This window comes from Rhincodon typus, chromosome 1 (assembly GCF_021869965.1).
Source record: "Rhincodon typus isolate 14 chromosome 1, sRhiTyp1.1, whole genome shotgun sequence".
Classification (NCBI taxonomy): Eukaryota; Metazoa; Chordata; class Chondrichthyes; order Orectolobiformes; family Rhincodontidae; genus Rhincodon; species Rhincodon typus.
Window position 1 is genome coordinate 72369333 of NC_063332.1, and position 25074 is coordinate 72394406.

The 25074-nt window shown below is 39.1% G+C and overlaps 1 protein-coding gene across 1 annotated transcript in view; it reads right to left on the minus strand.

Moving 5' to 3' along the window:
- LOC109929479 (tumor suppressor candidate 3) overlaps window positions 1-25074 on the minus strand; it is a 298117-nt gene that overhangs the window by 116207 nt on the left and 156836 nt on the right. Inside the window, exons 4-6 of the mRNA XM_048598586.1 lie at window positions 22513-22653; window positions 15494-15634; window positions 11603-11692 (exon numbers count right to left, since the gene is read on the minus strand). Of these exons, the coding sequence (XP_048454543.1) occupies window positions 11603-11692; window positions 15494-15634; window positions 22513-22653 (372 nt within the window). The remainder of the gene's footprint in view (window positions 1-11602; window positions 11693-15493; window positions 15635-22512; window positions 22654-25074) is intronic.

A 25074-nucleotide genomic window follows, 5' to 3' on the forward strand; every position in this document is an offset into this window, starting at 1 on the left:
AGTCAACAAATCACCCCACTCCATCCACTCAGCCCAAGAATTCCTCAAAAATGTGGAACAACAAACCAGCTCAGCGGGCCAACCAACCTCAACATGACACATACTGGTCTGACACATCTTGTGTTACATGTTTATTCTATCGGTTATAAACCCAATAGTATAAATATCGTTCCAGCAGCACCACAGGTGTTTGTGGTCAAATACTTTCTGACAAAATTTAGATACCGTCTTATAAGGACTATCTGACCGTTTTTTTTTTAAAGTACCTTTTACAGAACTAAACAACATCCATTTGCCTCTATTCTAAAATCCATATTTCAATAACAATTATTATACACATTTCATCACAGGATAGGCAATAAATGCAGCCTTGCCAGTGATTCCAAATCCAATGACTAACTCTAAATAATAATCAATGCATTCATAGCACTGGATTCTGTCACAATTGATTGTAACCACATGGAGAAGAGGGCTGGAAGTCTGTCAGAAAATCAAACTGATTGCAGGGTAGATCTAAAAACACCTAAAATTTATCAATAAGATGGCACCACTGTAAAAAAAAAGGAGCATTGTTAAAACTTGGTATTGATGAATTTAATTATTTCATGGCAAATACATAGTTTAAAAAGAAAAACATTGTTACACATAGACTTGAATTAGTTGTGACAACTGTTAACATTTATTTTGCTTGCTTCGTGTTTGACGGAAGGGTAAAGGCATTAAAATCAAATGCAAACATCTGTGGATTTTGTTTAAATATATGTTTGATTTCCTGTTAAATTCAAAAAAGCTGTCAATCATTAAATTTGCTTCTCCGTTCACTTTTTGAAAGTATTTAACATGCTGTTTTGTTCAAATCAAAGAGTCTGTTTGAAGTCTTCAAAGAAAGACAGGCTATATAGCTTCCACAGAGGATGTGAAAAAGAAAAGAACTGCTATGCATGAATATTACTTTAATCATAGCTCACCACAGCAATCACAAAACCATATGATCTTCTATCACTCATGGACTTAGTAAGCTTAAAAATTGTTTTAAAAATATATATTGTGCTACTGTTACTATTTGCTTGTTCTATTACTGTTAAATAAATCAAAGACATGGTGTCATATTCTCTCTTTATCTAAAGACAAGGAGAATCATGAGAGATCACATAATAAATCCAGTAGCTGCAATACAGAGAGGATTCTTGTTTCCAGGCAAATATACAAAGATCTGTCAGAAAATCAAATTCAGTGCAGGGTAGATCTAAAATCATCTACAACTTATCAATAAGGTGGCTAATTTTCTTTTAAAAAGTGGCTGCAAGCTTCCGAAAAAAAGAACAGCCAAATAAAAAAACCCCAGTGTAAAATAAGCTTGCAGTCAAAATTCATGAGCTTTCACCTTTCATCTTTCATCGCTGTGGGCCAGCTAAAAATAAATTTGTGCTTCTCAAATACCCTCAGTGAATCAACTGAATGCGGATGCACAGCCCGAGACTCCCAAATCTCGCTTCCTCATAATTCCCTTCTCCACACTAAGAAGGGCTGCTAATATCTACATGACCATACCCATCAGCAGTCCCTCGATTCAAGGATTATATCTACTCTGGGCCATAAGTGTCTCCTGTGGGTCTTCTTATAACAGAACTGGCCAATTCTCAATCTGCATAAGAAACAAGATGTCCCATGAGACAGGGATTTGGAATACAGGATTGGCTTCCTCGTCTTCTCTGCCAATACTTTGCCTTGTCATTAAAATGTTGGACAAAAAGTATGTTGTTGGAATTTGAACAGTCATTAGTGTCAATGTTGGTGTTCTTTTAGTAGACCTTGGATTTTTTTTTTTAATTTACTGGCAATTTCAAAGTTGAGGAAACAGGATTTGGCAATGGTTTTGCTTTTGCTAATACAAGTAGATCGGACTTTTCCCAGGGTTCAGCAAGAAAAATGAGTGATCCTGTGTACCTCAGGGAGACACAGAGAGAATCACATCTAGAGAATATGCAGAAAGTCACTGAAAGGAAATATTCGCAAATTTGTGAGTTGATTGGAAATTTTCAAGTGAAAATACGAGTGATACTTCATTGTGGTTGAGTGTCTATAAATGATGTTGCTGTAAAAAGGAATGTTGGTAATAAGATCTTTCAACCAAATTTATATAAACAAATTGATTTTGATTCTATTTTTAAACTTATGTTGTTTTGTTAAAAGTGCATTGACAACCTTGTGTGAATATGTTCAGCAACTAAGCACATTGATAACAAAATTACAAAAATAGAATAAAACAAAGAACTGCAGATGCTGGAAATCTGAAGAACTGAACCAGAACCAAAACCAAAAATTGCTGGAGAAACTCAGCAGCCTAGCAGCATCTATGAAAAGAAAGCCAAGTTATAGAGTTATAGAGTCACACAGCACGGAGACAGACCCTTCAGTCCAATTCAACCATGCTGACCAAGTTTCCCAAATTAAACTAGTCCCTCTTGCCTGCATTTGGTCCATATCCCTCTAAACCTTTCCTATTCATGTACCTGTACAAATGTCTTTTAAATGTTGTAAATGTACCTGCATCTACCACTTCCTCTGGCAGTTCACTCCGTGTACATACCACCTTCTATGTGAAAAAGTGCCTCTCAAGTCCCTTTTAAATTTTTCTCCTTTTAGCTAAAAAATATGCCCCCTAGTTTTGGACTCTCCCAGCACAGGAAAAGACCTTTGCTATTCACCTTATCTATGCCCCTCGTAATTTTATGAACCTCCATAAGGTCAACCTTCAATCTCCTACGGTCCAGTGAAAAAATTTCAAGTCAAGTAAATCTTCTTCAGAAGAAAAACTTCCAATTTCCACTTGCTCTCACCTTCACTTGGTCCATCTTGGACTCCTCACTTCTCTTCCTCGACATCTCCGTTTCCATTCCTGGGGATAGACTACCCACCAACATCCAGTGCAAACTCACCAATTCCCACATTACTCGGATGTATCATCCTTGCACCCTGCTGCTTGTAAAAACAGTATTCCATTCTCCCAGTTTCTCTGTTTCTGTCGCATCCGTTTTGATGATGTCACTTTTTGCAGGGGACAACCTCAGAAAATGTACCTTTCTCCTCAACTGAGGATTCCCCGCCATCATGATTGACAGGGTCCTTAGTCATGTCTGACACATTTCCTGCACTTCTGCCTTCACCCCATCTCTTTGTAAAAACTTCGATAGAGTCCCTCTGGTTCTTATTTTCCACCCCACAATCATCCACATCCAAAGATTAATAAACCCCTATTTCCACCATCTCCAGTGGGATGCCACCACTAGACACATATTTCCCTACCCTTCATTGCTGTCATTTCACTGAAACCATTCCCTCCAGGACACCCTGGTCCACTCGTCCTCAGGATATACTGGAATAGAGACAGTTCAAAAGAGGTTCACGAGACTGATTCCTAAGATGAAGAGGTTGACCTTTCTTTATTCATTCACAGGATGAGGGTGTCACTGGCTAGGCAGCATTTCTTGCCCATCCCTAATTGCCCAGAGGGCAGTTAAGAGTCAAACACATTGTGTGGGTCTGAAGTCACATGTAGGCCAGACCAGGTAAGGATGGCAGTTTCCTTCCCGAAAGGACATCAGTGAACCAGATGGGTTTTTCCGACGATCTACAATGGATTCATGGTCATCATTAGATTCTTAATTCCAAATATTTATTGAATTCGAATTCCACCATCTGCCATCTGCCATGGCGGGATACGAACCCACATTTCTGGAACTTTATCTGGCTCTCTGGATTAGTAGTCCTGTGATAATACCACTAGGCCATCACCTCCCCTGCCTCAACCTATCAAGAATAGTTAAATATATTCGGCCTTTGTTAGAGTTTAGGAGAATGAGAGTTGATCTTATTGGAATATACAAGATTTTGAGGGCTGTGACAAAGCAGCTGTTGAAAAGGTGTCTCCATTAGTGGGAAAATCTCGAACTAGGTGAACTAATTGCAAAATAAGGGCACATTCATCCAGAACTGAAATATCCCCTTGTCTCAGAGGGTACTGCTTGTCTGGAATTCTCTACCCAGAAAGTTGTGGAGGCGAGATCACCGGAAATACGTGAAGAGGAGGTGGATGGATTTTAAAAATATTAAGGACTTGAACCTGGGTTTCCTGGCTAAGAGGTATGGACACTACCATTGCATCACAAGAGTCCTCAAGTCCTCAGGGTAGTTCCGGAGTCCTAACTGCCTTCAACTAGTTCAATAATGACCTTCCCCCAATCATATGGTCAAAAGTGGAGATGTTCAGTGTTGATGGCATAATACCAAGCGTCATTTGTGACTTTTAAGAACCGTAATAAAAATATAGGAACAGGAGTAGGAAATTCGTCCCCACAAGTCTGCTGTGTTGTTCAATAAGATATGGATAATCTGCTTCAGACCTCAACTCCTCGTTCATGCTAGCTCATCCTTCCCCTCAAGTCCCACCTACTCCAGAGGTGTGGAAAAACATCTCTGTACAGGTTGATTTGAAAATATCTACCAGAGGGACTTGCTGCAGTGATATCCTTGGACTGAGATGATTGTCCGCAAACAAATACTAAGTATGATTTCATAGCTTTCCCCTTGATTTGCATTCATTTCAGTTTCTTTCTAGGGCTCTGTGCTGTCATACTCAGTCAAATGCTGCCTTGATGCTAAGATGTGCTATTCTCACTTCATCTTTTCAGTTCAATTCTTTTGTCCCTGTTTTGACCACGGTCGTGATGAGGTCAGGAGCTGAGTAGTCATGACAACACCTTAACTGAGCATAAGTGAGCAGGTCATTGTTGAGAGGAGCAATGGTGCCTCGACTAATGTCTGCAAGTGCAAAAGGAAACAGCGCATTATTTGGTGCAGCAATTTTACAATATTGCACTGGAGAGTCAGCTTTGAATTTCGTGTTCAAGCCCTGGAGTGGTATATTGAATCAAATCTTGAAACTCAAAATGAAGAAATGCTGCCAACTGAACTACAACTGACACATTAAATTATCACTACCACTTCCCTTGCCCCTCCCAACTCATCTCACCATGGAAGTTAACACAAAATATAACTCTTCTGATTGATCTTTTAATTCACGTTATTGTACACTTAAATTTGTATTCATTATTACAATGTATAATTATTTTTATTTCCAGTACAAGTAAATAAATGTTATTGACTGGAACAAAAGTGGTAAAAGCCAGATATCTTTGATGGTGATAATAAGTGCACGTTTAACACGTGAATAACTCATTTGTTTCAAGGTAAAAATTAAACCGTTTTAAAATAGCATGAAGTCTTTATAATAATTCTATTTTCAAATTTAAAATATCCCTAACTAGAAATGCAGGCAAATAAAGTCTTAAAAAATAAAATCTGACAGTGATGCCATTGCTCAGAATATTTGGAGCAACAATGCCTCAGCTTCATTCAAACTTGTAAAGTTTACACAATAATTTTAATAAATAAACTTGAAGCCTGCAAAGCTATATTCTTGATTCTTATGTTAAGAGAACTTAGATAATGATAATGAAATAAAATGCATTAACTGTAGAAGACAGATTTAAAAATCGAATCAGGTGCTGCTGTTGAAGCTAATTGCATTATTCATGAAGATCAAAAACAAGGATAGGTTTTGTATATTTATACTGCTTGACAAAGAGTGATCAGATCAAATTTACAAGAGCCAAATTTGTAACTGTCAATCATTGCTTGTAACATATGCATAAACAATGGAAATTATTTCTTCCTATTTCAATTGAAAGAATATTGTCATTCCAAAACGATGCAGACATACTGGTGTGAAGAAAGCTGCAGAACACTACAGTCATCAGCCCTTTCCTTAATTTATGAAAGTATTGAAGTTCTTTGGGTCTGATTTGGAAGAAACAAAAATCTGACTGGCCTCCAGACCAATGATTTGCCCTCAGCATTTATTTTTCCAATGCATTAGCCTCCATATGTATCATAAATACTTATGTGGACATCAATAAGCCATAAGTACCTGTGAAACCTATTTGCAATGTACATTCACCAGCATTTATGTCAGGCACAAATCTCTACAACCAAACAATTTGCATTTTTTATTTATCACATGCCACACATCAACTTTCAAGCTCTAACCTCAAACAGCTGCTAAAGTATATGACAGACATCACCTCAGGGAAGATGGAGTGGGAATGGGGTGGAAATCTTTGCAGTAGAAAACTTGCTAATCCTGCATGAGCTTCTACTAGTGAATAACAGTTTGTCTTTTTAACCAAGATTTAAAAGTTTATGCTCACTGCAGGTCCATCCAACTAAATCAGCCGTAAATAGTTTTTAGTGTTGCATCTGAGGGTCATACCATTTTTAAACTGAACATTAAATTGAAAATTCCATCAAAAACACAGTGAGCATAGAGAAAGTGAGCCCAAAGGAAAACAGTGACAAAAAGTCAGTGAGGGCAGAGAATCAAAGTTCCAGAGGAATTAACTGTTGATTAGTTTAAACAGTAGCCTCATAAACAGAGGGATGGCAAGGCAATTCTGTAGGTAGTAACCTAAAATTTAGTCAAGATGAAGTTAAATAAAATGAAAAAAAAATGAAGCCTGGTGATGACACAACGATTACAAAAGCTTTAATGTGTTTCCATGTTTTTCTGAAGGAACGTATACTTCTTTAAATTAACTATTCTGACTGCAGTAATGAACTGAACTGTCACAGTAACTCTGGAAAAGATGAAATTCTGTTTCAAACAGATAAAGTAAATCAGATGTAATAATGTAGACTATTTATCAGTTCACAATTAGTGATTGTCATAAAATTATGCTGTGTAAATACTACAGGAATGATTGGAAGACATAAAAGCAAAAGCAAGCTGAAGCTGACGTCAAAGTGCATTAAAAGCAAGATTAAGTTTCTTTTCAGGAAGAGACAAGCAAGTCTTAACGAGCAAACAATTAAACTCTCTGTGGTAGATGACACATTTAAGATGTTTGCCGAGGGTCAAAGTGATCATTGCTGGAGATTGGATAGTGTCAAAATTTAAATGTACAAAATCTTTATACGTTAAGTATATAAAGAAGGCTTGCCTCAGCACACAGTTAGTTAGGTCAGGAAGAAGGTAGTCTGATCACTGGCTACAGGTGGGGAAAAAGTAGGCGGATCATCTGTTCTGGTCTGATCTTCAGACAAGTTCATGTAAACAGACTCATTTGTGATTGTGTGCATGGTGTAGCTAAGATTTGTTTGCAATATTTTTTTAGTGTATTTTGCTTTAATAAAGAATATTAGGTATATCCTGTTATAGAACTGCCTTAGGTTATTAATATTCAAAGTAAACCCATAGAAAGTCTACACCTCAGCCACACTGAATACACATTGTGCACCATTTTGGATCTCTAGGACACTTCTCGCACCTGGACAGCTACACATGCCATGCTCGAGGAGTTTGAGTTCTGGTTTTGGGAGCTTGAGCAGCAGCTGATATCACTTAATTTTTCAAAATACCTTTTGAAGTGCAATCACTGTCATCATTTAGAGAATGCAGTGCCCAATTTATTTTTTAGCAAGATCCCACAAAACCAGTGTGATAATGATCAGATATTGTTTTACATAATGTTGACTGTGGGCAAATATTAATTGCTGAAAAAGATTGGGATGAATGGTGTTAAATGTCATTTATAAAGGCACAGATTAGTTAAGTACAGTCAGCATGGATTTTTAAGGGGAGGGCATGTCTGCCTAAATTGATGGAATTTTTCTGAACGAACAAGGTGGGTTAACAAAGATAGTGTCTAAGGTTTTGGAGTAGATCTGTAGCTCGGGTTGTGGTTGGTTGACTCGCCGAGCTGGTTTGTTGTTCCGCAGACGTTTCGTTACCGTGCTTGGTAACATCCTCAGTGCAGCCTCTGATGAAGCGTCGGTGTGTTTTCTCGCCTGGTTTTTAAACTCTGGGGTCCGTTGCGATGGATTGCCTCACTTCCGGGTTTCCTCCGTAGTGGAATGTATATGGGGTCAAGTTCAATGTGTTTATTAATAGCATGCTTCGTGGAGTGCCATGCTTCCAGGAATTTTCATGCTTGTCTCTGCCTAGCCTGTCCCGGGATCTTGGTGTTGTCCCAGTCGAAGTTGTGGTTCTCCTTGTCCATGTGGATCGAGATGAGTGAGTATTGGTCGTGTCTTTTTGTAGCCATTCGGCGTTCATGTACTCTTGTTGTTAGTTTCCTTCCTGTTTGTCCGATGTAGTGTTTACAGTCTCCCTACCAGGCACTCCATCGCACAGATTAGCCAGAGAACCACAAAGAAGACTCAAGCACCTAGTCAACAAATCACCCCACTCCATCCACTCAGCCCAAGAATTCCTCAACTCCATCAAAGACATAAAGATAGAGGACGAAGAGACCATGATACCGTTTGATGTCACTGCCCTATTCACATCAATAGACATACCACTAGCAAGGGAAACAATGACAACACTACTTGAACAAGAACACAACCCCAGTGAAACCATCTCCACGGACAACATGCTTAAACTACTGGACCTATGCCTGACCACCCACTTCACCTTCAACGGCCAAACATATGAGCAAATCAACGGAACACCCATGGGATCGCCTATCTCCGGACTCAAAGCAGAAGCAGTGATGCAAAGACTGGAAAGGATTGCCCTTCCACAAATCCAACCTAAACTATGGATACGCTACATAGACGACACCTTTGTCATCATTAAACGGGCCAAATTAGAAGAGACACACAAACTCATAAACAACACCCTCACCGGAATAAAATTCACCAGAGAGGAGGAGAAGAACAAACAACTCCCATTCCTGGATGTCATGGTACAGCGCAAGACAAATGGGGAACTGCAAACGAAAGTACACCGAAAAGCCACACACACAGACCAGGTATTGAACTTCAATAGTAACCATCCCAGCACACACAAACGAAGCTGCGTGCGAACACTATTTAAAAGGGCAACAACACACTGCAACAACATGGAACTACGCCACGAGGAGGAGGAATACCTCTTCCAAGTGTTCAAGGATAATGGATATCCAAAGAACTGGGTCACGAGATGCCTACAGGAACAGCATCAGAAAGATTCTACATGCCCCGACACACTCATCACACTACCCTACATCAGGAACACGTCAGAACTCACCACAAGACTTCTACGACCGCTGGGCATCAGAGTGGCACATAAGCCCACATCAACCCTACGACAAGTGCTCACCCGAATTAAAGACTCACTCCCCGCCATGGACAGGACCAATGTCATCTACAAGATCCCCTGCAGAGACTGCAAGAAACACTACATTGGACAAACAGGAAGGAAACTAACAAGAGTACATGAACACCAACTGGCTACAAAAACACACGACCAATACTCACTCCTCTCAATCCACATGGACAAGGAGAACCACGACTTTGACTGGGACAACACCAAGATCCTGGGACAGGATACGCAGAGACAAGCATGAAAATTCCTGGAAGCATGGCACTCCACGAAGCACGCTATTAATAAACACATTGAACTTGACCCCATATACATTCCACTACGGAGGAAACCCGGAAGTGAGGCAATCCATCGCAATGGACCCCAGAGTTTAAAAACCAGGTGGGAAAACACACCGACGCTTCATCAGAGGCTGCACGGAGGATGTTACCAAGCATGGTAACGAAACGTCTGCGGAACAACAAACCAGCTCAGAGAGCCAACCAACCTCAACAAAGACAGTGCGTTTGATCCAGTCTACATGGATTTTAGCAAAGGTTCCACATGACAGACTGGTCAGAAAAATAAAACACCATGGGATCCAAGGGTAATTAAGAATTTAATCCAAAATTGTTTCAGTGGTCAATGGATGTTTTTGTGACTTTAAGGCAGTTTCTGGGGGTATTTCACAAGGTGTAATATGAAGATCTCCTGTGTTTATCATGGTATATATTAATTATTCATAATTATATGTAGGTGGCATGAATAAAAAGTTTGCAAATGGTACAAGAATTGACCATGTGGTTGATTGTGTGGAAGAAAACTGGTGAATTTTTAAAAAAAAACCTTCATGGGATGTGGGTGTCGCTGGCTAGGCAAACACTTATTGCCCATCCTTAATTGTCCAAAAGCAGTCAAGAGTGAATCACATTTTGGTGGCTGGCATCATATATAGGCCAGACTGAGTAAGAATTTATTTAGATTTCCATTTTTCTACAGGTCCTTTCCATAGATTCCTTTCTCTAAAGAACATGAGTAAACCAGATGGGTTTTTACGACAATCAACAGTGGTTTCGTAGTCACAAGTAGACTAACTTTTTATTCTAGATTTTCACTGAATTCAAATTTCACCATCTGCCATAGTGGAATTCAAAACCATGCCTCCAGAAAATTAACCCAGTGGATGTTTGAGATTTATACCTTATCCATCTCAATGGTGCTGGAGATAGAAACCCTGACAGCTTCTAAAAAGTATTTGGATATACATTTGAAGTGCATTTAATTTCAAATTACACATGTAACCTATAAGGCTATACAGCAAGAACTGCAAAATGTGATTAGTTCTTTTTCAACCAGTACAAACACAACGAGTTGAATGGCCTTATCCTATACTGTAAATTTGTATGATGCTATTCTTACACTATTATGATTCCAACACAGATTTCCCTGTTGAATAAACATATTGGAAAAATATCAGGGAAATACAATTTTAAGAGTGTGAGGAGGTAAATTTTGGCAGCAGGAATAGGGAGAAGTAATCTAGGCTTAATGGTATACTTGTATATAGCTTACAAGGACACAGGGGCTTGGCGGCTAATCAGCACAGATATTTCAAAGTAATATCTATTGGGAGAGACAGTAGCAAAGCATATGCGAGCTTGGTCTTCATACATCATTGGTAATTAATACAAAAACAGGAAAATTATGGTTAACCTATCCAAATCTCTGCTGCTCAACAAGAATAAAACTTATGCTCTATCTGTATGAAGCTCTGATGAGGCTCCACGCGAGTTCTGCAGCCAATTTTGGTAATCACACCTCAAGAAAAGTGCTGAGGAGGTTTACGACAATGGTTCCAGGGATGAGAGATGTTGGTTACATTTTAGATTGGAGGATCTGGGTTTGTTCTCCTTGGAGCAATGATGATTGAGGAAAGATTCAGTTGAATTGTACAGGGCTGCTAGATTTATTTAAAGTCGGCAAAGGTAAAGCTGTTCTCATATGCTGATGGTACTTTGGAATACTGATTTAAAGGGGGAAAAGCACAATAAGGAAGAGATTTTTCTCAAATAATAAAGTGACTTGTGCTGCTAACAAGAGTGATGGATTCAGACAATAAATAATTTGTAAAGGAAATCGAATGGATATTTTAGGGAAATCAATTACCCTACAGGGCTGCAGGGATACAGCAGTAGAATGGGAGTGGTTGGATTGTTCTAGAGGGAGCCAACATGACTCAACAGACTAAATGGTCTCCTTCTGTACTGTAATGAACTTTTGTTCTATAAAGAGGCTCAACAACTTTCGAAAATTCCTAATAGCCATGTTAAATTAGTAAATATATTAAACAGATACTATCCAAGATTCAACGTCAACTCATTCTGATCACACTCTATTCTTTAATTGCAAATCACTTACCACTTGGCCATTTTGTGGGTTCTTATGGGCATATGGAGGGCCTCTAATGTGATTCCACATTTGTCCAGAAGTCATGGCAAATACCACACACTGTGAAAAAATAAAGATGAACTAAACATCAATCTTCACTTTGTTAGTCTTAATTTATACATGCCAACTTTTCAACCTCAGCAAAAAGAAAATGGCATTATGAGTTCCTGTTCCAGTAACGGAAGCTGGTCTAAACAAATTTTTCATTTTAGTCTACTTGTCCAATTAGAGTTGTTTGTAACAGCTGATAGTTGCAATGGCTGCCAATGAAAATATTGCACCAACCAGCTATGTGTAAAGATACATACATATGACGACATTAAAATTGGAGGTGTAGCGGACAGCGAAGAAGGTTACCTCAGAGTACAACGGGATCTCGATCAGATGGGCCAATGAGCCAAGGAGCCAAGGAATGGCAGATGGAGTTTAGATATGCGAAGTTCTGCATTTTAGAAAGGCAAATCAGGGCAGGACTTATATGCTTAATGGTAAGGTCCTGGGGAGTGTTGCTGAACAAAGAGACGTTGGAGTGCAGGTTCATAGTTCCCTGAAAGTGGAGTCACAGGTTGAAAGGATAGTGAAGAAGTCATTTGGTACGCTTGCCTTTACTGGTCAGTGCACTGAGTATAGGAGATGGGAGGTCATGTTGTGGCATTGTTTCAGCCACTTTTGGAGTATTGCATACAATTCTAGTCTCCCTCCTATAGGAAGGATGTTGTGTAATTTAAGAGTGCTCAGAAAAGAATTACGAGGATGTTGCCAGGGTTGGAGAGTTTGAGCTATAGGGAGAGGGTGAATAGGCTGGGGCTATTTTCCCTGGAGCATCAGAGGCTGAGGAGTGACCTTATAGAGTTTTATAAAATTGTGAGGGGCATGGATAGGATAAATGGGCAAGGTCTTTTCCCCAGGATGGGGAGTCCAAAACTAGTGGCCCCTCAGGAATTCAATACCTATTGCATGCAATTCTGGTCTCCCTTCCAAAGGAAGGATGTTGTGAAATTTGAAGGCTTATAAAAGATTTACAAGGATGTTGCCAGGATTGGCTGAATAGGCTTGGGCTATTTTCCCTGGAGTGTTGGAGGCTGCGGGGTCACCTTAATAGAGGTTTATAAAATCATGAGAGGCATGGATAGGGTAAATAAGCAAGGTATTTTCCCCTTGGTGAGGGAGTCCAAAACTAAAGGCCATTGGTTTAAGGTGAGAGGGGAAAAGATATAAAAGGCACCTAAGGAGCAACTTTTACCATGCAGAGGGTGCTGTGTGTATGGAATGAGCTGGCAGAGGAAGTGGTGGAGGATGGTACAATTGCAACATTTAAAAGGCATCTGGATGGGTACATGAATAGGAAGGGTTTAGACGGATATGGGCCAAATGCTGGAAAATGGGACTAGATTTACATAGGATATCTGGTCGGCATGGACAAGTCGGACCGAAGGGTCTGTTTCCATGCTGTATATTTCTATGACTCAATTACTCTAATACCAGCTATTGTTGCCACTTTATAATTCATGACCAGTTGTTGTTGTCCCTCTGTACTATCAGCAGTTATTGCCCCCCTGTGTAATTCACTATGAGCTATGGTGTTGCTCTGTAGTTAACTATGTCTGTAATTCACTACCAGCTTTTGTTGCCCCTTTGTAATTTACAACCTGAGGCTGTTGCCTCTCTGTAATGCAAGAACAGCAGATTCATCCCCGGTATTTTTCACTTCCAGCTGTTGTTGCAATGTAATTCACTACCTGCTGTAGCTCCTCTGTAATTCAATTATATATCGTTGACCCTCCCATAATTCACTACTACCTGATGTTGCCCCTGTACAATTCACTACGAGCATGGCTGGCTCATCTGTAATTCATTACCAGCTTTTGTTTCCGCCACCGTAATTCAACAGTAGCTGTTGTGGTAATTCTGTAATTGATTACCATTCTAATTCACTCCCAGCTGTAGCGGCCCCTCTAATTCACAACCAACTCTTGTAGCCCCTCTATAATACCGGACAATGTGGTGTTGGCCCTCTGTAATGCACTGCCATCTACTGCTGCCCCACTCTAATTCACTCTGTGTTGTTGTTGCCCCTCTGTAATTTACTGTCAGCTGGTACTGGCCTCTGTATTTCAGTACCAGCTAATGGTTGACCTCTATAATTCACCAACAGCATTTGTTGCCTCTTCGTAATACACGACAATCTATTGCTGTCCTTTATAATTCTAGTATTACCTCTCTGTCATCCTAGTTGGTGTTTCCCCTGTGCTATGCATTACCAACTGCAGTTGTGCCTCTGTCATTCACTATCAGCTGTAATAGTCCCTTTGTATTTCACTACCAGCTATTACTGACCTATGTACTTCATGACCAGCTGGTTTTGCCCCTTTGTAACTGGCTATCATTTATTATTTCCCCTCTGAAAACCAGCTGAACGTGGTGCTTGACATGAGGCTAAAGCTCTCTAGCTTGGAACTAGATATTTCCTCATTCGTGTTTCATCGCAATAAGTGCCATTCATCCCATTAATTCCAACTAGATGTTTGATAGTGCTAAGTAGAAGCAGCTGGAAAAGGCCTGGTAGGTGCTTCGCAGGGTCTTTTGCCCAATAAGTGGTCTGTAGTCTATAGTGCTGAGAGCTGCTGTTCTAAAGTACAGTCAGTGGCGTGAGTATCCGTTTTTCAGAATTAAATACAATGAGTTTCCTCCAAGTCTGCTTACTATGTCAATTTAGCAGCATTTGTCCCGGCATTAAATCAGAGGAGAAATTTGCAGCAACCCAGTGCATTTTCATTCCTGTAGATTCCAGAAGAAATACCCTCAAGTTTGTCGATTGGGTTTTACATGATATTTTGTGTTAATTCAGGTGAGATCCATTCTTTATGGGGATGAACCAGAATTACTTTCCATTTCATGCAGCAAGTCAATATCAGCATCAAGTCCACTTAGATCAAATAAAAGTGGGATACCATGTGCCCGAACAACATGCCTCAAAAAGGACACTCCATGCCGTGGAAAGGCTGCCAACACCGTCAAAGACCCATTGCACCGCAGTAATGATCTCCTACAACCTCTTCCATCAGGCAGAAGATACAGAAGCCTGAACACATGCACCAGCAGGTTCAGGAACTGCTTCTTCCCGGCTGTTATTAGACTGATGAATGGACTCCCTAGCCTCAAATAACACGGATCTTGCTAAAGTTGGTCTTGCTTAGCGCAACCCCTGTGCAATATAATCTGTATGCCTCTGTCTCAGTCTTTTTGACCTATACATCCTTGCTTACTATGATCTGCCTGTACTGCTTGTAAACAAAGCTTTTCTCTATACTTCGGTACACATGACAATAAATCAATCAATCAATCGATTTAACATACTTTGTTGGGTGTAGCTTTGGGTACATCAAGGTGCTCTTTTGAAGTGATGACAGTAAGCCACAAGAAGAGTCATGTTGCTTGAACTGAAATTCTTACTAACTAAATATGTGGCATATTGATAATCAAAGGCAGAAATCTGCAACTCAACTGTCATACAGGCTGCTGATAGTTGCATGGTCTAGAGGACAATCAGGGGAGAATATAGGTCAGGTATATTTTTCTTGCGCGCCTTTGAAAGGCAGAGTGAGATGTAGGAACAGATGTTCTGATGAAGTGCTACTGGGCTTGAAGCATTAACTCTGTTTTTCTCTCAACAGATGCTGCCAGATCTGCTGTGTTTCTCCAGCACTCAATTTTTGTAGGGACAAGTACAGACACTCAAAAAACCCATCAAAAACTAGCAAAAAACAATTGCAATTCATGTTACCACTGAACACAATATCACTAAATTTGCAACAAAGATTTGGAATAGCAATTTAACTCCACAGTCATCTGAATACGTACCAAAGCAGCCATGGCCCATCCTGTCTTGTTATAGATGAATTCCAAGTTATTTCTCCGTAGATATAATAATCCACCCACGAGCGAAACTAGAAGAGCTAAGGCAATGGTTCCTGAGTAGTTAGGAGGCCTGAATACACGAATCTGAAAAACAAATATTCATATCATCCACAAGGACACCCTTATTTATGTCTCTCTTAATGTGAATTGCAGTTGAGATGCAAAAGCTGGACTCAACTTTAATGCAAGTTTCTGGGAATAATCAACACGAATGCTTTAAACTGAATTTTTATGTTCTCAGAAATTGGTGAGATGTTTTTAATACTCCCGTAACTCAAAAATTTTGGTGTACCCCAAAAAGTACTGTGCAATTTTGAAGCAAATTCCAAAGGACCACAGTTGCACTGTGTTATGGGTTCTTTGTCTGAAAATAACTAAACAAGCTGTAAGATGATTTGCATTCAAATTGCTGGATTGCTTTATGCTTACATAAAAACTTTGCAATGGTAAGGTTACTGTACGACCAAATGTTCATGATATAAACTTGCCATGTCAAAACTAATGCCAGATATATGACATCAAAACCTATAATAGAAGCCAGGGACTTATTCCAATAATGGAATGAAACCGAGGGAAAAAATGTTCTGAGGAAGGGTCCCCGGACCCGAAACCTTAACTCTGTTTTCTCCTCCACAGATGTTGCCAGACCTGCTGAGTTTTTCCAGCAACTTTGTTTTTGTTCCTGAAAAAATATTCTGTTATCCACAGTGGTAACCATAAGATTACTGGATTGTTATAAAAAGATCCTTAGGTAAGGAAAACTGTTGATCTTGTCCAGTATGAGTTTCACAAAAAGCTCACAGTGTAGGGGCTAACAGATTGGCATGGGCAGAAGATTAGTTTGCTAACAGGAAGCAGAGAGTAGGAGTTAGTGGGTCTTTTTCAGGCTGTCTGGATGTCACAAGTGGTGCGCTACAGGGGGTCAATCCTCGGGCCTCAGCTTATTATAATTTTTATAAGTGAGTTGTGAAGAGGACATAAGGAGTGTACAAAGATACATAGATAGGTTAAGTGAGTGGGCAAAGATGCTGCAGATGGAGTACAATGTAGGAAAGTATGAAATTGTTCACTTTGGCAGAAAGAACGAAAGGAAGCATATAATTTAAATGGTATCAGACAGCAGAGATCGGAGATGAGGAGAAATCTGGGTATCCTGGTGAATGAATTACAAAAGGCTAGTACGCAAGTAATCAGGAAAATGAATAAAATCTTACAGTTTATTGTGGGGGGAATTGAACATGTGTGGAAAGATTATGCTTTTGTTTTACAGGGCATTGGTCAGACTACATCTGGAGTTTAGTACTGGTCACCATAAATGTGGAAAGATGTTAATGTTTTGGAGCAAATACAAAAGAATTTTTCAAATTTTCCATCCATTGTATCTAAGCAGGTCAACAAGGTCTAAAAGGTATCCATAACACGTAAGCTTACAGAACCCAGTCCAAAAGTGTATCTTGCCCAACTAACATACCACACTGATGTCTACAGAAATGCAGAAGGCTTTCCCTCCATCGAAGTGATATACCCTAAAAGGTATGGATTAAACATGCATTAAGTGCCAAAATCAGCACTGCTGCCAGTGTAAGTATCAACTCTTCACTGATCTTACACAGGATATAGTCGGGAAAGTAGCACAGCATGCTGTAGCGCACACAAGAAAAGCTAGCTGCTATCCACGGGTCTAACATCCCATTTATTGACTGTACTTGTCTCAACTGCTAATACTAATACAAATCCTTAGGATGGGCATGCAAAAATTGTTACATCATTGAAGTAAATGGACCACCTAATATTGGTCTACAAGTATGCAAGGATTTACACATGGTACATAAACAATCTCCAAATCCCTCCGTTGCAACACCAGAGATTTCAGACTGCAACAATAGCCATGACCCACCCTTACTGGTTTGATGCTATCAACAACTTTAAAGGGTGATACAGTACTACATCTGACAGATGATGCTCAACTGACCATCAACTCTCTTTGGAAGCACAACAATCAAGAAGGGCTTAAACTGGAAATGGATTCCATGGTACAAAACAGCATCATCCAGAAAATCAAGCATCATATTAATTAGTGCAGCTTCATTATATATTTTTGTTGACTGATGGTACTGTAAATGTTGGGGCAGCCCATGGCCAGAGGTGGCACATGATGGCTGCCTGTGGATTTTTAGTTGGCATGAATATGTCAGAGAAGATTTTTAGCTGCAGTGCAAGAATTAGCTTGCTTGGTTTTGTATTAAAGTGTAATCATAAGTTAGGACAATGATAGCTTTGTGAAGCAGATAAATTCAAGGTAACAGGGTCTAGGCAGAACAAAGAATTGTACAAATTAATATACATCCAATTCTGTATAAACCATAGCTGCAGATGTCTGTAAGAGACATTCTGATTAGAGATGTCTAGGAACAGCCAGCTCAAAGTTTGTAGTTTAGCAAGGATTAAAAGTAAAGTATGATCCCAAAACAACATAGACAGATGATAAGTTAAAAGGAGAATCAGATTATGCTTTTTAAATCCTAGGAATTCAGACAAGATTATTGAACTGTCAAAGTGACCGAGTTTCAGCCTTATTAATGGAACAGATGTTGTCTTATTAAGTAAAAGACTTAGTTTAGAAATATCTAGGAGTAGGGTCAATGCATTTCAGCTAAGAAGACAGCATGTGACTAGAATCAGTAATAGGGTCAGCTGGGGCAGAAGCCACTCAACTCTGGCTAAAGAATTCTAACATTAGGTGTAACCATATAACTAACTTTATATTAGAACTGATATGATGAATTTTATAGCAATTAGTAGGAATTAGCATCTTCTTATATCTCCTGTGATTAGGATAGTAGGAAATACAAGATGAGTAACAAAATTTAATAAGGATACAATGAATAACAGAATTTGAAATAAGCAAGTCTGACAATTGTCTGAGAAAGAATATAACTGTTAACACCGGAATGTAAATTAATAGGGTAGGTTGTGAAATCCCAAGGTCTAATGATAATGATGTTTGAAAATATCTTGAGATCATGGCTGTCCATAGGGGCATCCATCATGGATTGAGTATTTTACAGGATTGAATGTATAGGTTAGGGGATGGAACAATGACATCAACATTGAATGCAATTATTGCAACACAAAATATATAAAATTACTGTATTCAGCTAGGGAAGCCAGAGTGTCATTGACCTCTCCTTCCATCTGAGTAATGAAGAGGGCGATTGGGCTCCATGTGAAAGTCAGATTCAGAGCGGCCTCTCCCACACATGTGGTAAAAGAGATCTGAATAAATATCAATTGTGCTAAACACACAACCCAAGACTCCTCTTTGACATCTCACCCCAACAGTAAGTATATGTTTAGATCCATCGCAACTGAACGTGTTAAATGACGCCCACACAAGATTCATAATCAGCATAATCCCAAATTCTCAGGTTGCAAGCACTTTTCCAAGACTGATACCAAGAATAGATATTGTTTCATAAATCTACTCTTGGAGTCACATGAACTGACTTCTTGAACAACCTTCAGTTGATGTTGTTTCTTCAGATCACCATCTGGATTATTTTAAAGGGCACATTCTATATCGGTGAGAATCTATTAGGTTATCTCTGTTACACAAATGACATTACAGTTCTTGAAAGAAGTAAGATGGGCAAGATACAAGCCTCAATTTAGCTTGTAATAGTGGCAAGGAAACATCCAACTGTAACAAATGTCAGATCAACTTTGGTTTAAATTACTCATCAACCCACCATTAAACTTGACCCATCTACAACCGAAAATGTATGTATATAAAGATTAGGTGGGTGTTTTTGATCAGCATGGATGTGATGGGCTGAAGTGTTTTTTTTCCTGTACTGTTGATCCCCATGACTATGTGATGTCTATGCTGCAAGAAAGAACTAAGATATCTGTTTGTTTCATATTTTATCCCCACATATTCTGAATTTTGCAACCAAGGCATCTTCTCCTGGAGATCTCCACAAAAATATATTGTACATATAGGTGGAAGATACCTGCATATTTTTCAATCTCTCAAAAATGCTCCATGATCCAGTAAATGCATACTTCAATATTATGATCTTGTTTCGCTCACCATACTGGAAGTAGATGAATCCCAGAGAGGCCTTGGAGCATTTACATTACAAGATGACAAGTCTATTGCGTTTAGTTCTCAGGTCCTTACAGCAGTCAGGCGAACTACTCCTACACTGAAAGAGATATTCTTGCTCTGGTTTTCAGGATAGTGCTTTCACACATTTCTATTCAACAAGCTATTAATTGTTCTATTCACTATTCCTATTAGCCACAAACCATTAGAAATAATCTGTCAAAATCCTCTCAAGTGCATCATGATGATCATCATATATACTTGTGAAAATTCAAGGGTCAAATTTAAAAGTACAATAAAAATTAGGTTCCCAATGACCATCTCCAATGCTTTTAGCTGACTTCCAAACCTCATTCAGAACAAAGATATTCCTTTAAACCAATTATTGATGCAATTCTCAACTGGAAAATAGTCGTAACATTGATCACATACACACTGGTTATTGCTAAGCAGAAAGAATTTACCAAGCCATGTCAGATAATTACCAGTTGCAATAGATGATCAACAGAAATCATCATCCACCAGTTTCCTAAGCTAACATGTCTGTACTGGGCATTCAGAGACAAACCAGGATTCTCCAGGAATGCAATCTTCAAAGGCAAGCAAATTGTAATTCTGCAAGCTCTACATCAGGACACGCTACACTACGTACATATAGGACATACGGAATAGATAAAGAGGCTGGCACATGAATCCATGTATTTCTCAGCGTTCAGAAAGTCATTGATGATCTAATCAAGTCATGTGAAACACATCAATTACATTAACCACAAGGGTTAAGAGAAGCTCTCTCTTTTCTCCGCATAACATCTTTTCTGAGTCATCATTCCAGATTGTGACTGATATTGTGGTGATTACATTCTGGTGACTATTTCATTAAATACCTTTTCTCGTGACAAATCAAAGATAATACCAGTGCAACAATTGTTGACATGTTGATTGCCATATTTGGTGCACATCAACAAATCCTGTTTGGAACAATGATCCACACAAACTCCCATCACCAAACTGCATGCAAAATAACATATTGAAAGTAGGATGTAAATGGAGTGGGCGCACGATCAATAAGCATGCAGTTATTGCAACTTAAAAGAAGGAATGAAGCATTTGAGAAAAAAAATGTGTTCTAAATGTTCATCTGAACATTGCAGTTCGAAAAAGATACTGCATTGTTTTGTTCAGACTAGCTCATATGATATTGTAACGAGTAACAGTCAGGTCTTGCGAAGAAATAGGTGCTACATCTTGCGAAGAAATAGGTACTACATCCCAACTAAATATCAACTGGATGATGACTTGGTCGTTGAAGATATCATGCCAGACAATAGTCACACATCTACAACAAACGGTATGCATCCATCCAAAATGTCAGCACACTTGGAGTGAAGCTTCACTGCCAATCCATAAGAACTACATAAACAGTGGATCTGATCATGTTGTATGTCTTCCAAGGTTATCTGAATGTATAGTGACAACATAGCATGCATCCTCCCATATGTCATTGGAAGAGGGTTCCCCTACTTTAAAAGGAAATGAGTTTATGTAAACGGCATAGATTGTAGACAGGCCTGTAGATATTTTCTAATCAAACTGCTCAGGCATGTTAGGAAATGCATCTCTGGAGTGGGTGGGACTTGAACAGAGGCCTCCCTGCTCAGGGGTTGGAACACTACCACTGCATAACAAGGGCCCCCAGACCTATGTCTTTAGCACAGATACATGACATCATGGCACGTGATGTTCTGGTAAAGATTACTCATCAACCTACCATTAGACTTAACCCTTCCAAAATAGAAAATGTACATATGTAGAACAATTAGATGGGTGTTTTTGACAAGCAAGGATGCTAATGGGCCACAGTGTTTTTTTTCTGTGCTATAGATCTTCATGACTCTATGATGTCTATGCTGCAAGAAAAAGCCAACTTACACAATGTGTCTCTATTTGATTCATTTTTATCCCCACATATTTTGAATTTTGCAACCAAGGCACCTTCTCCTGGAGATCTCTTTTTGATTGAGTTGATAGCGCTGTGTTTTCTATGTTGACCCCAATTTTAAAAAAAATTCAGGGGATATGAGCAGCATTTCACCTTTAGTCTCTCTTTTTGTGTCATGTCAGTGTTGTATGTTCAGTCAGTTAGCTCTGTGTACGCTAAGTACAGTAAGATCAGTAAGCAGTGAACCCATACTGTAAGTCTGATATCGTAGCTGTGCAAATAGTTAATGTTTCTCATAAATTTCAAGACATCTGCCTGTACAAGAACCTGGAATTCACTTTGTATGTTACATAAGTTAGTATATAGAAAACCACAAAACTCATCATGTACCATCTGCAAAGGTCATTCTAACAACTCACCACAGCTCCTTTGATAGCACTTAGCAAACCTGTGACTTCTACCACCTAGAAGGACAAGTGCAGTAGACACAAAGTTAGAACACCACTTGCAAGTTTTCTTCCAGTTTACACACTAGATTGACTTGGAAATATAACATTGTTCATTCATCTTCACTGCATTGAAATCCTGGAATTCCCCCTGTAACAGCATCATAGGAGGAAGTACCATCATTACGTGGACTGTAGAGGTTCAAGGTGGTGGCTCATGACCATCTTCTTCATAGCAACAAGGGCCAGGAAATAAATGCTGCTCATATCCCTTGAATTTATTTTTTCAAGATTGGGGACAACACAAAATGCAGCATTAAAAAAACTATCAAATAGAGACATGTTACTGCACAAGCAGCAACACAGTTAAATGGTAGAAGATTCACAAATATTAATATTCTTAGTGAAGCATTAATTCCACTAACATTAAATAAGCTAAACTTTCATTGAACATTTTTAAAGAGCTTACATGCACATCAGTTCTGTCAGCTATCCACTTTGCAAGCTGTTCAGCGGCAAATCCAATTCGCTGCAGGTCAAAGGTGTCAGCTCTCTTAGGCTTGCCCTTTGGTGGAAAATGCATGAATGTCGGGGCAGAATTCATGTTTAGCTGCAAAAGAAAGAAAGTGCGTCTGGATATGTTAATTAACCTTTCCTCAATTTGTGCACATCACATTGTCATTTTGATCATCATATGAGTTTAGTTATTGTTGTGAAGATGCCATGGGATTGAAATTGGTCTACATAACAAATAAAATAGCAATGACTTTATTTTTAACCATACCAGCTTTGATTTTCCACTAACAAGAAAATATTGCCCAAACTGTTAATTTCAAAACAAGTAGATGTGACAGTGAGACCAAGAAATCAGTTTCCATAAATAATTTGAACTATTGTTTGATGAGTTTTAGTGGATAGAAGATAGAATGCAGTGAAAAATCATTTGGGAATATGTTACAAGCCTATTTGTGCTGCTAGCATCAACCAATTCACACCTATAACTTTTATTGGAAAGATGTTGATTATGATTGAATTGCGTTGCGGTAAGTGAAAATCATAATCCCCCCCACTTCAGTAAATCTCAATACTTAACCCATAATGCTACCTAAAATATGCTTATATCTGTACTAGCTGTAATCTTAAAACACAAATCACTATACCTCCCAAATCTTTTTTCTTGCATTAATATGGGTAGAAAGGATAATTTCATCTCCCACTTTTGGTAAATCCATAAGATAAATGGTTGGGTTCTAATCTCCAAGTGACTTGACAAGCCAGACTGCATAGTTTCTGAGGTAGTAGGAACTGCAGGTGCTGGAGAATCCGAGACAACAAGGTGCAGAGCTGGATGAACACAGCAGGCCAAGCATTCTGCTCCTATGATGCTGCATAGTTTCTACTTTGACTCCTACTTCCACACATTACTCTTTACCAAAGGACACCTGGGATTTACTCCCATACAGAGCTACTTCTCTGCTTCCAGCACCGCACACCAAATGCAACCCCATCTTCCATCTCAAACAAAAGATCTTCTTACCTTTGTATGCTACAGTCCATGGCAGCATCAAACCTGTATGTTCTGCCTCTAATTAAATGGCCATTTTTATGTCAACTGACTATTGTTCAGTCAACGGTCAAAACTCCAGGCTCCAGATCAAGACTCCCAGTAACTACCATATTTTTTTAAAGAAAGATCTATAATTTCATCTTGATCTTTAACTCAGATTTGCTTCTTTTTATACCCCTCACTCACAACACTGCAAATGAAGATATTACCAATAAATTTTCACTTTTTGTAACCTTGATTATAATTTGAATCAGAATCAACATAATTTAAACATGTATTTGCATGCAAATCTGTTTCAAGTAAAAAAGTTTTATTTCTCTTTATTGTTTTTATTGGTCAGTGCATTGAGTGTAGGAGTTGGAACATCATGTTGCGGCTGTACAGGACATTGGTTAGGCCACTTTTGGAATATTGCGTTCAATGCTGGTCTCCCTGCTATAGGAAAGATGTTGTGAAACTTGAAAGGGGTCAGAAAAGATTTACAAGGATGTTGTCAGGGTTCAAGGGTTGAGCTTTAGGAAGAGGTTGAATAGGCTGGGGCTATTTTCCCTGGAGTGTCAGAGGCTACGGGTGATCTTAAAGAAGTTTATAACATCATGAGGAGCATGGATACGGTAAATAGACAAGGTCTTTTCCCCAGACTAGGAAAGCCCTAAAGTAGACGGTACAGGTTTAAAGGAAGAGGGGAAAGATTTAAAAGGGACCCAAGGGGTAACTTCTTCACAAAGGGTGGTGTGCGTATGGAATGAACTGCCAGAGGAAGTGATGAAAGCTGGTACAATTATAACATTTAAAAGGCATCTGGATGGGTACTTGAAAAAATGCTGGCATATGGGACTAGATTAATTCAGGATATCTGGTCAGCATGGTCGAGTTGGACTGAAGGGTCTGTTTTCTTGCTGTACTGCTCAATGACTCGAAACTGATACAAAGATCTGTGTTATGTCATCATAAGCAGCATATTACTCTTGTGGCAGGGTATGAAATTCTAAAGTTCTGCAAATCAGCCTCTGGAATGAATGATATTGCACTTTCCCCCTCAATTTGTTACAAGCAACTGCTTTCCATCTGAGCTCCCCAGAGACAATCATCACCCAAACTGCACACTCCTGCAAAAATTCAGATTTACAACAGACCTGATGGCACAGATTTTCCACAGACTCCATTAGACTGCTTTATTAATTATGTTCAACAGTCTAGTCTTGCTAAGCAAATGTGACACAACAGCAGTAAAATTACTTAATTCATAATCTCTGATCTAACCCTATCTTCAGCTTTCCATTCCATTTAAAGGCACTACACTTCTGTCTAACAGACTTATTTCCTTTTACACGTGCATTCTCTCTTCTCTCTTCTGCTGCAGCTTTGCTCTGTTCTTTATAGCAGTAGCTTCTTTTTCTGTTTTAGTGTGTCTAGTTACATAGCTGTTTGTATAGTGCTTCATTCTTGTTGGTACTGTTTCCA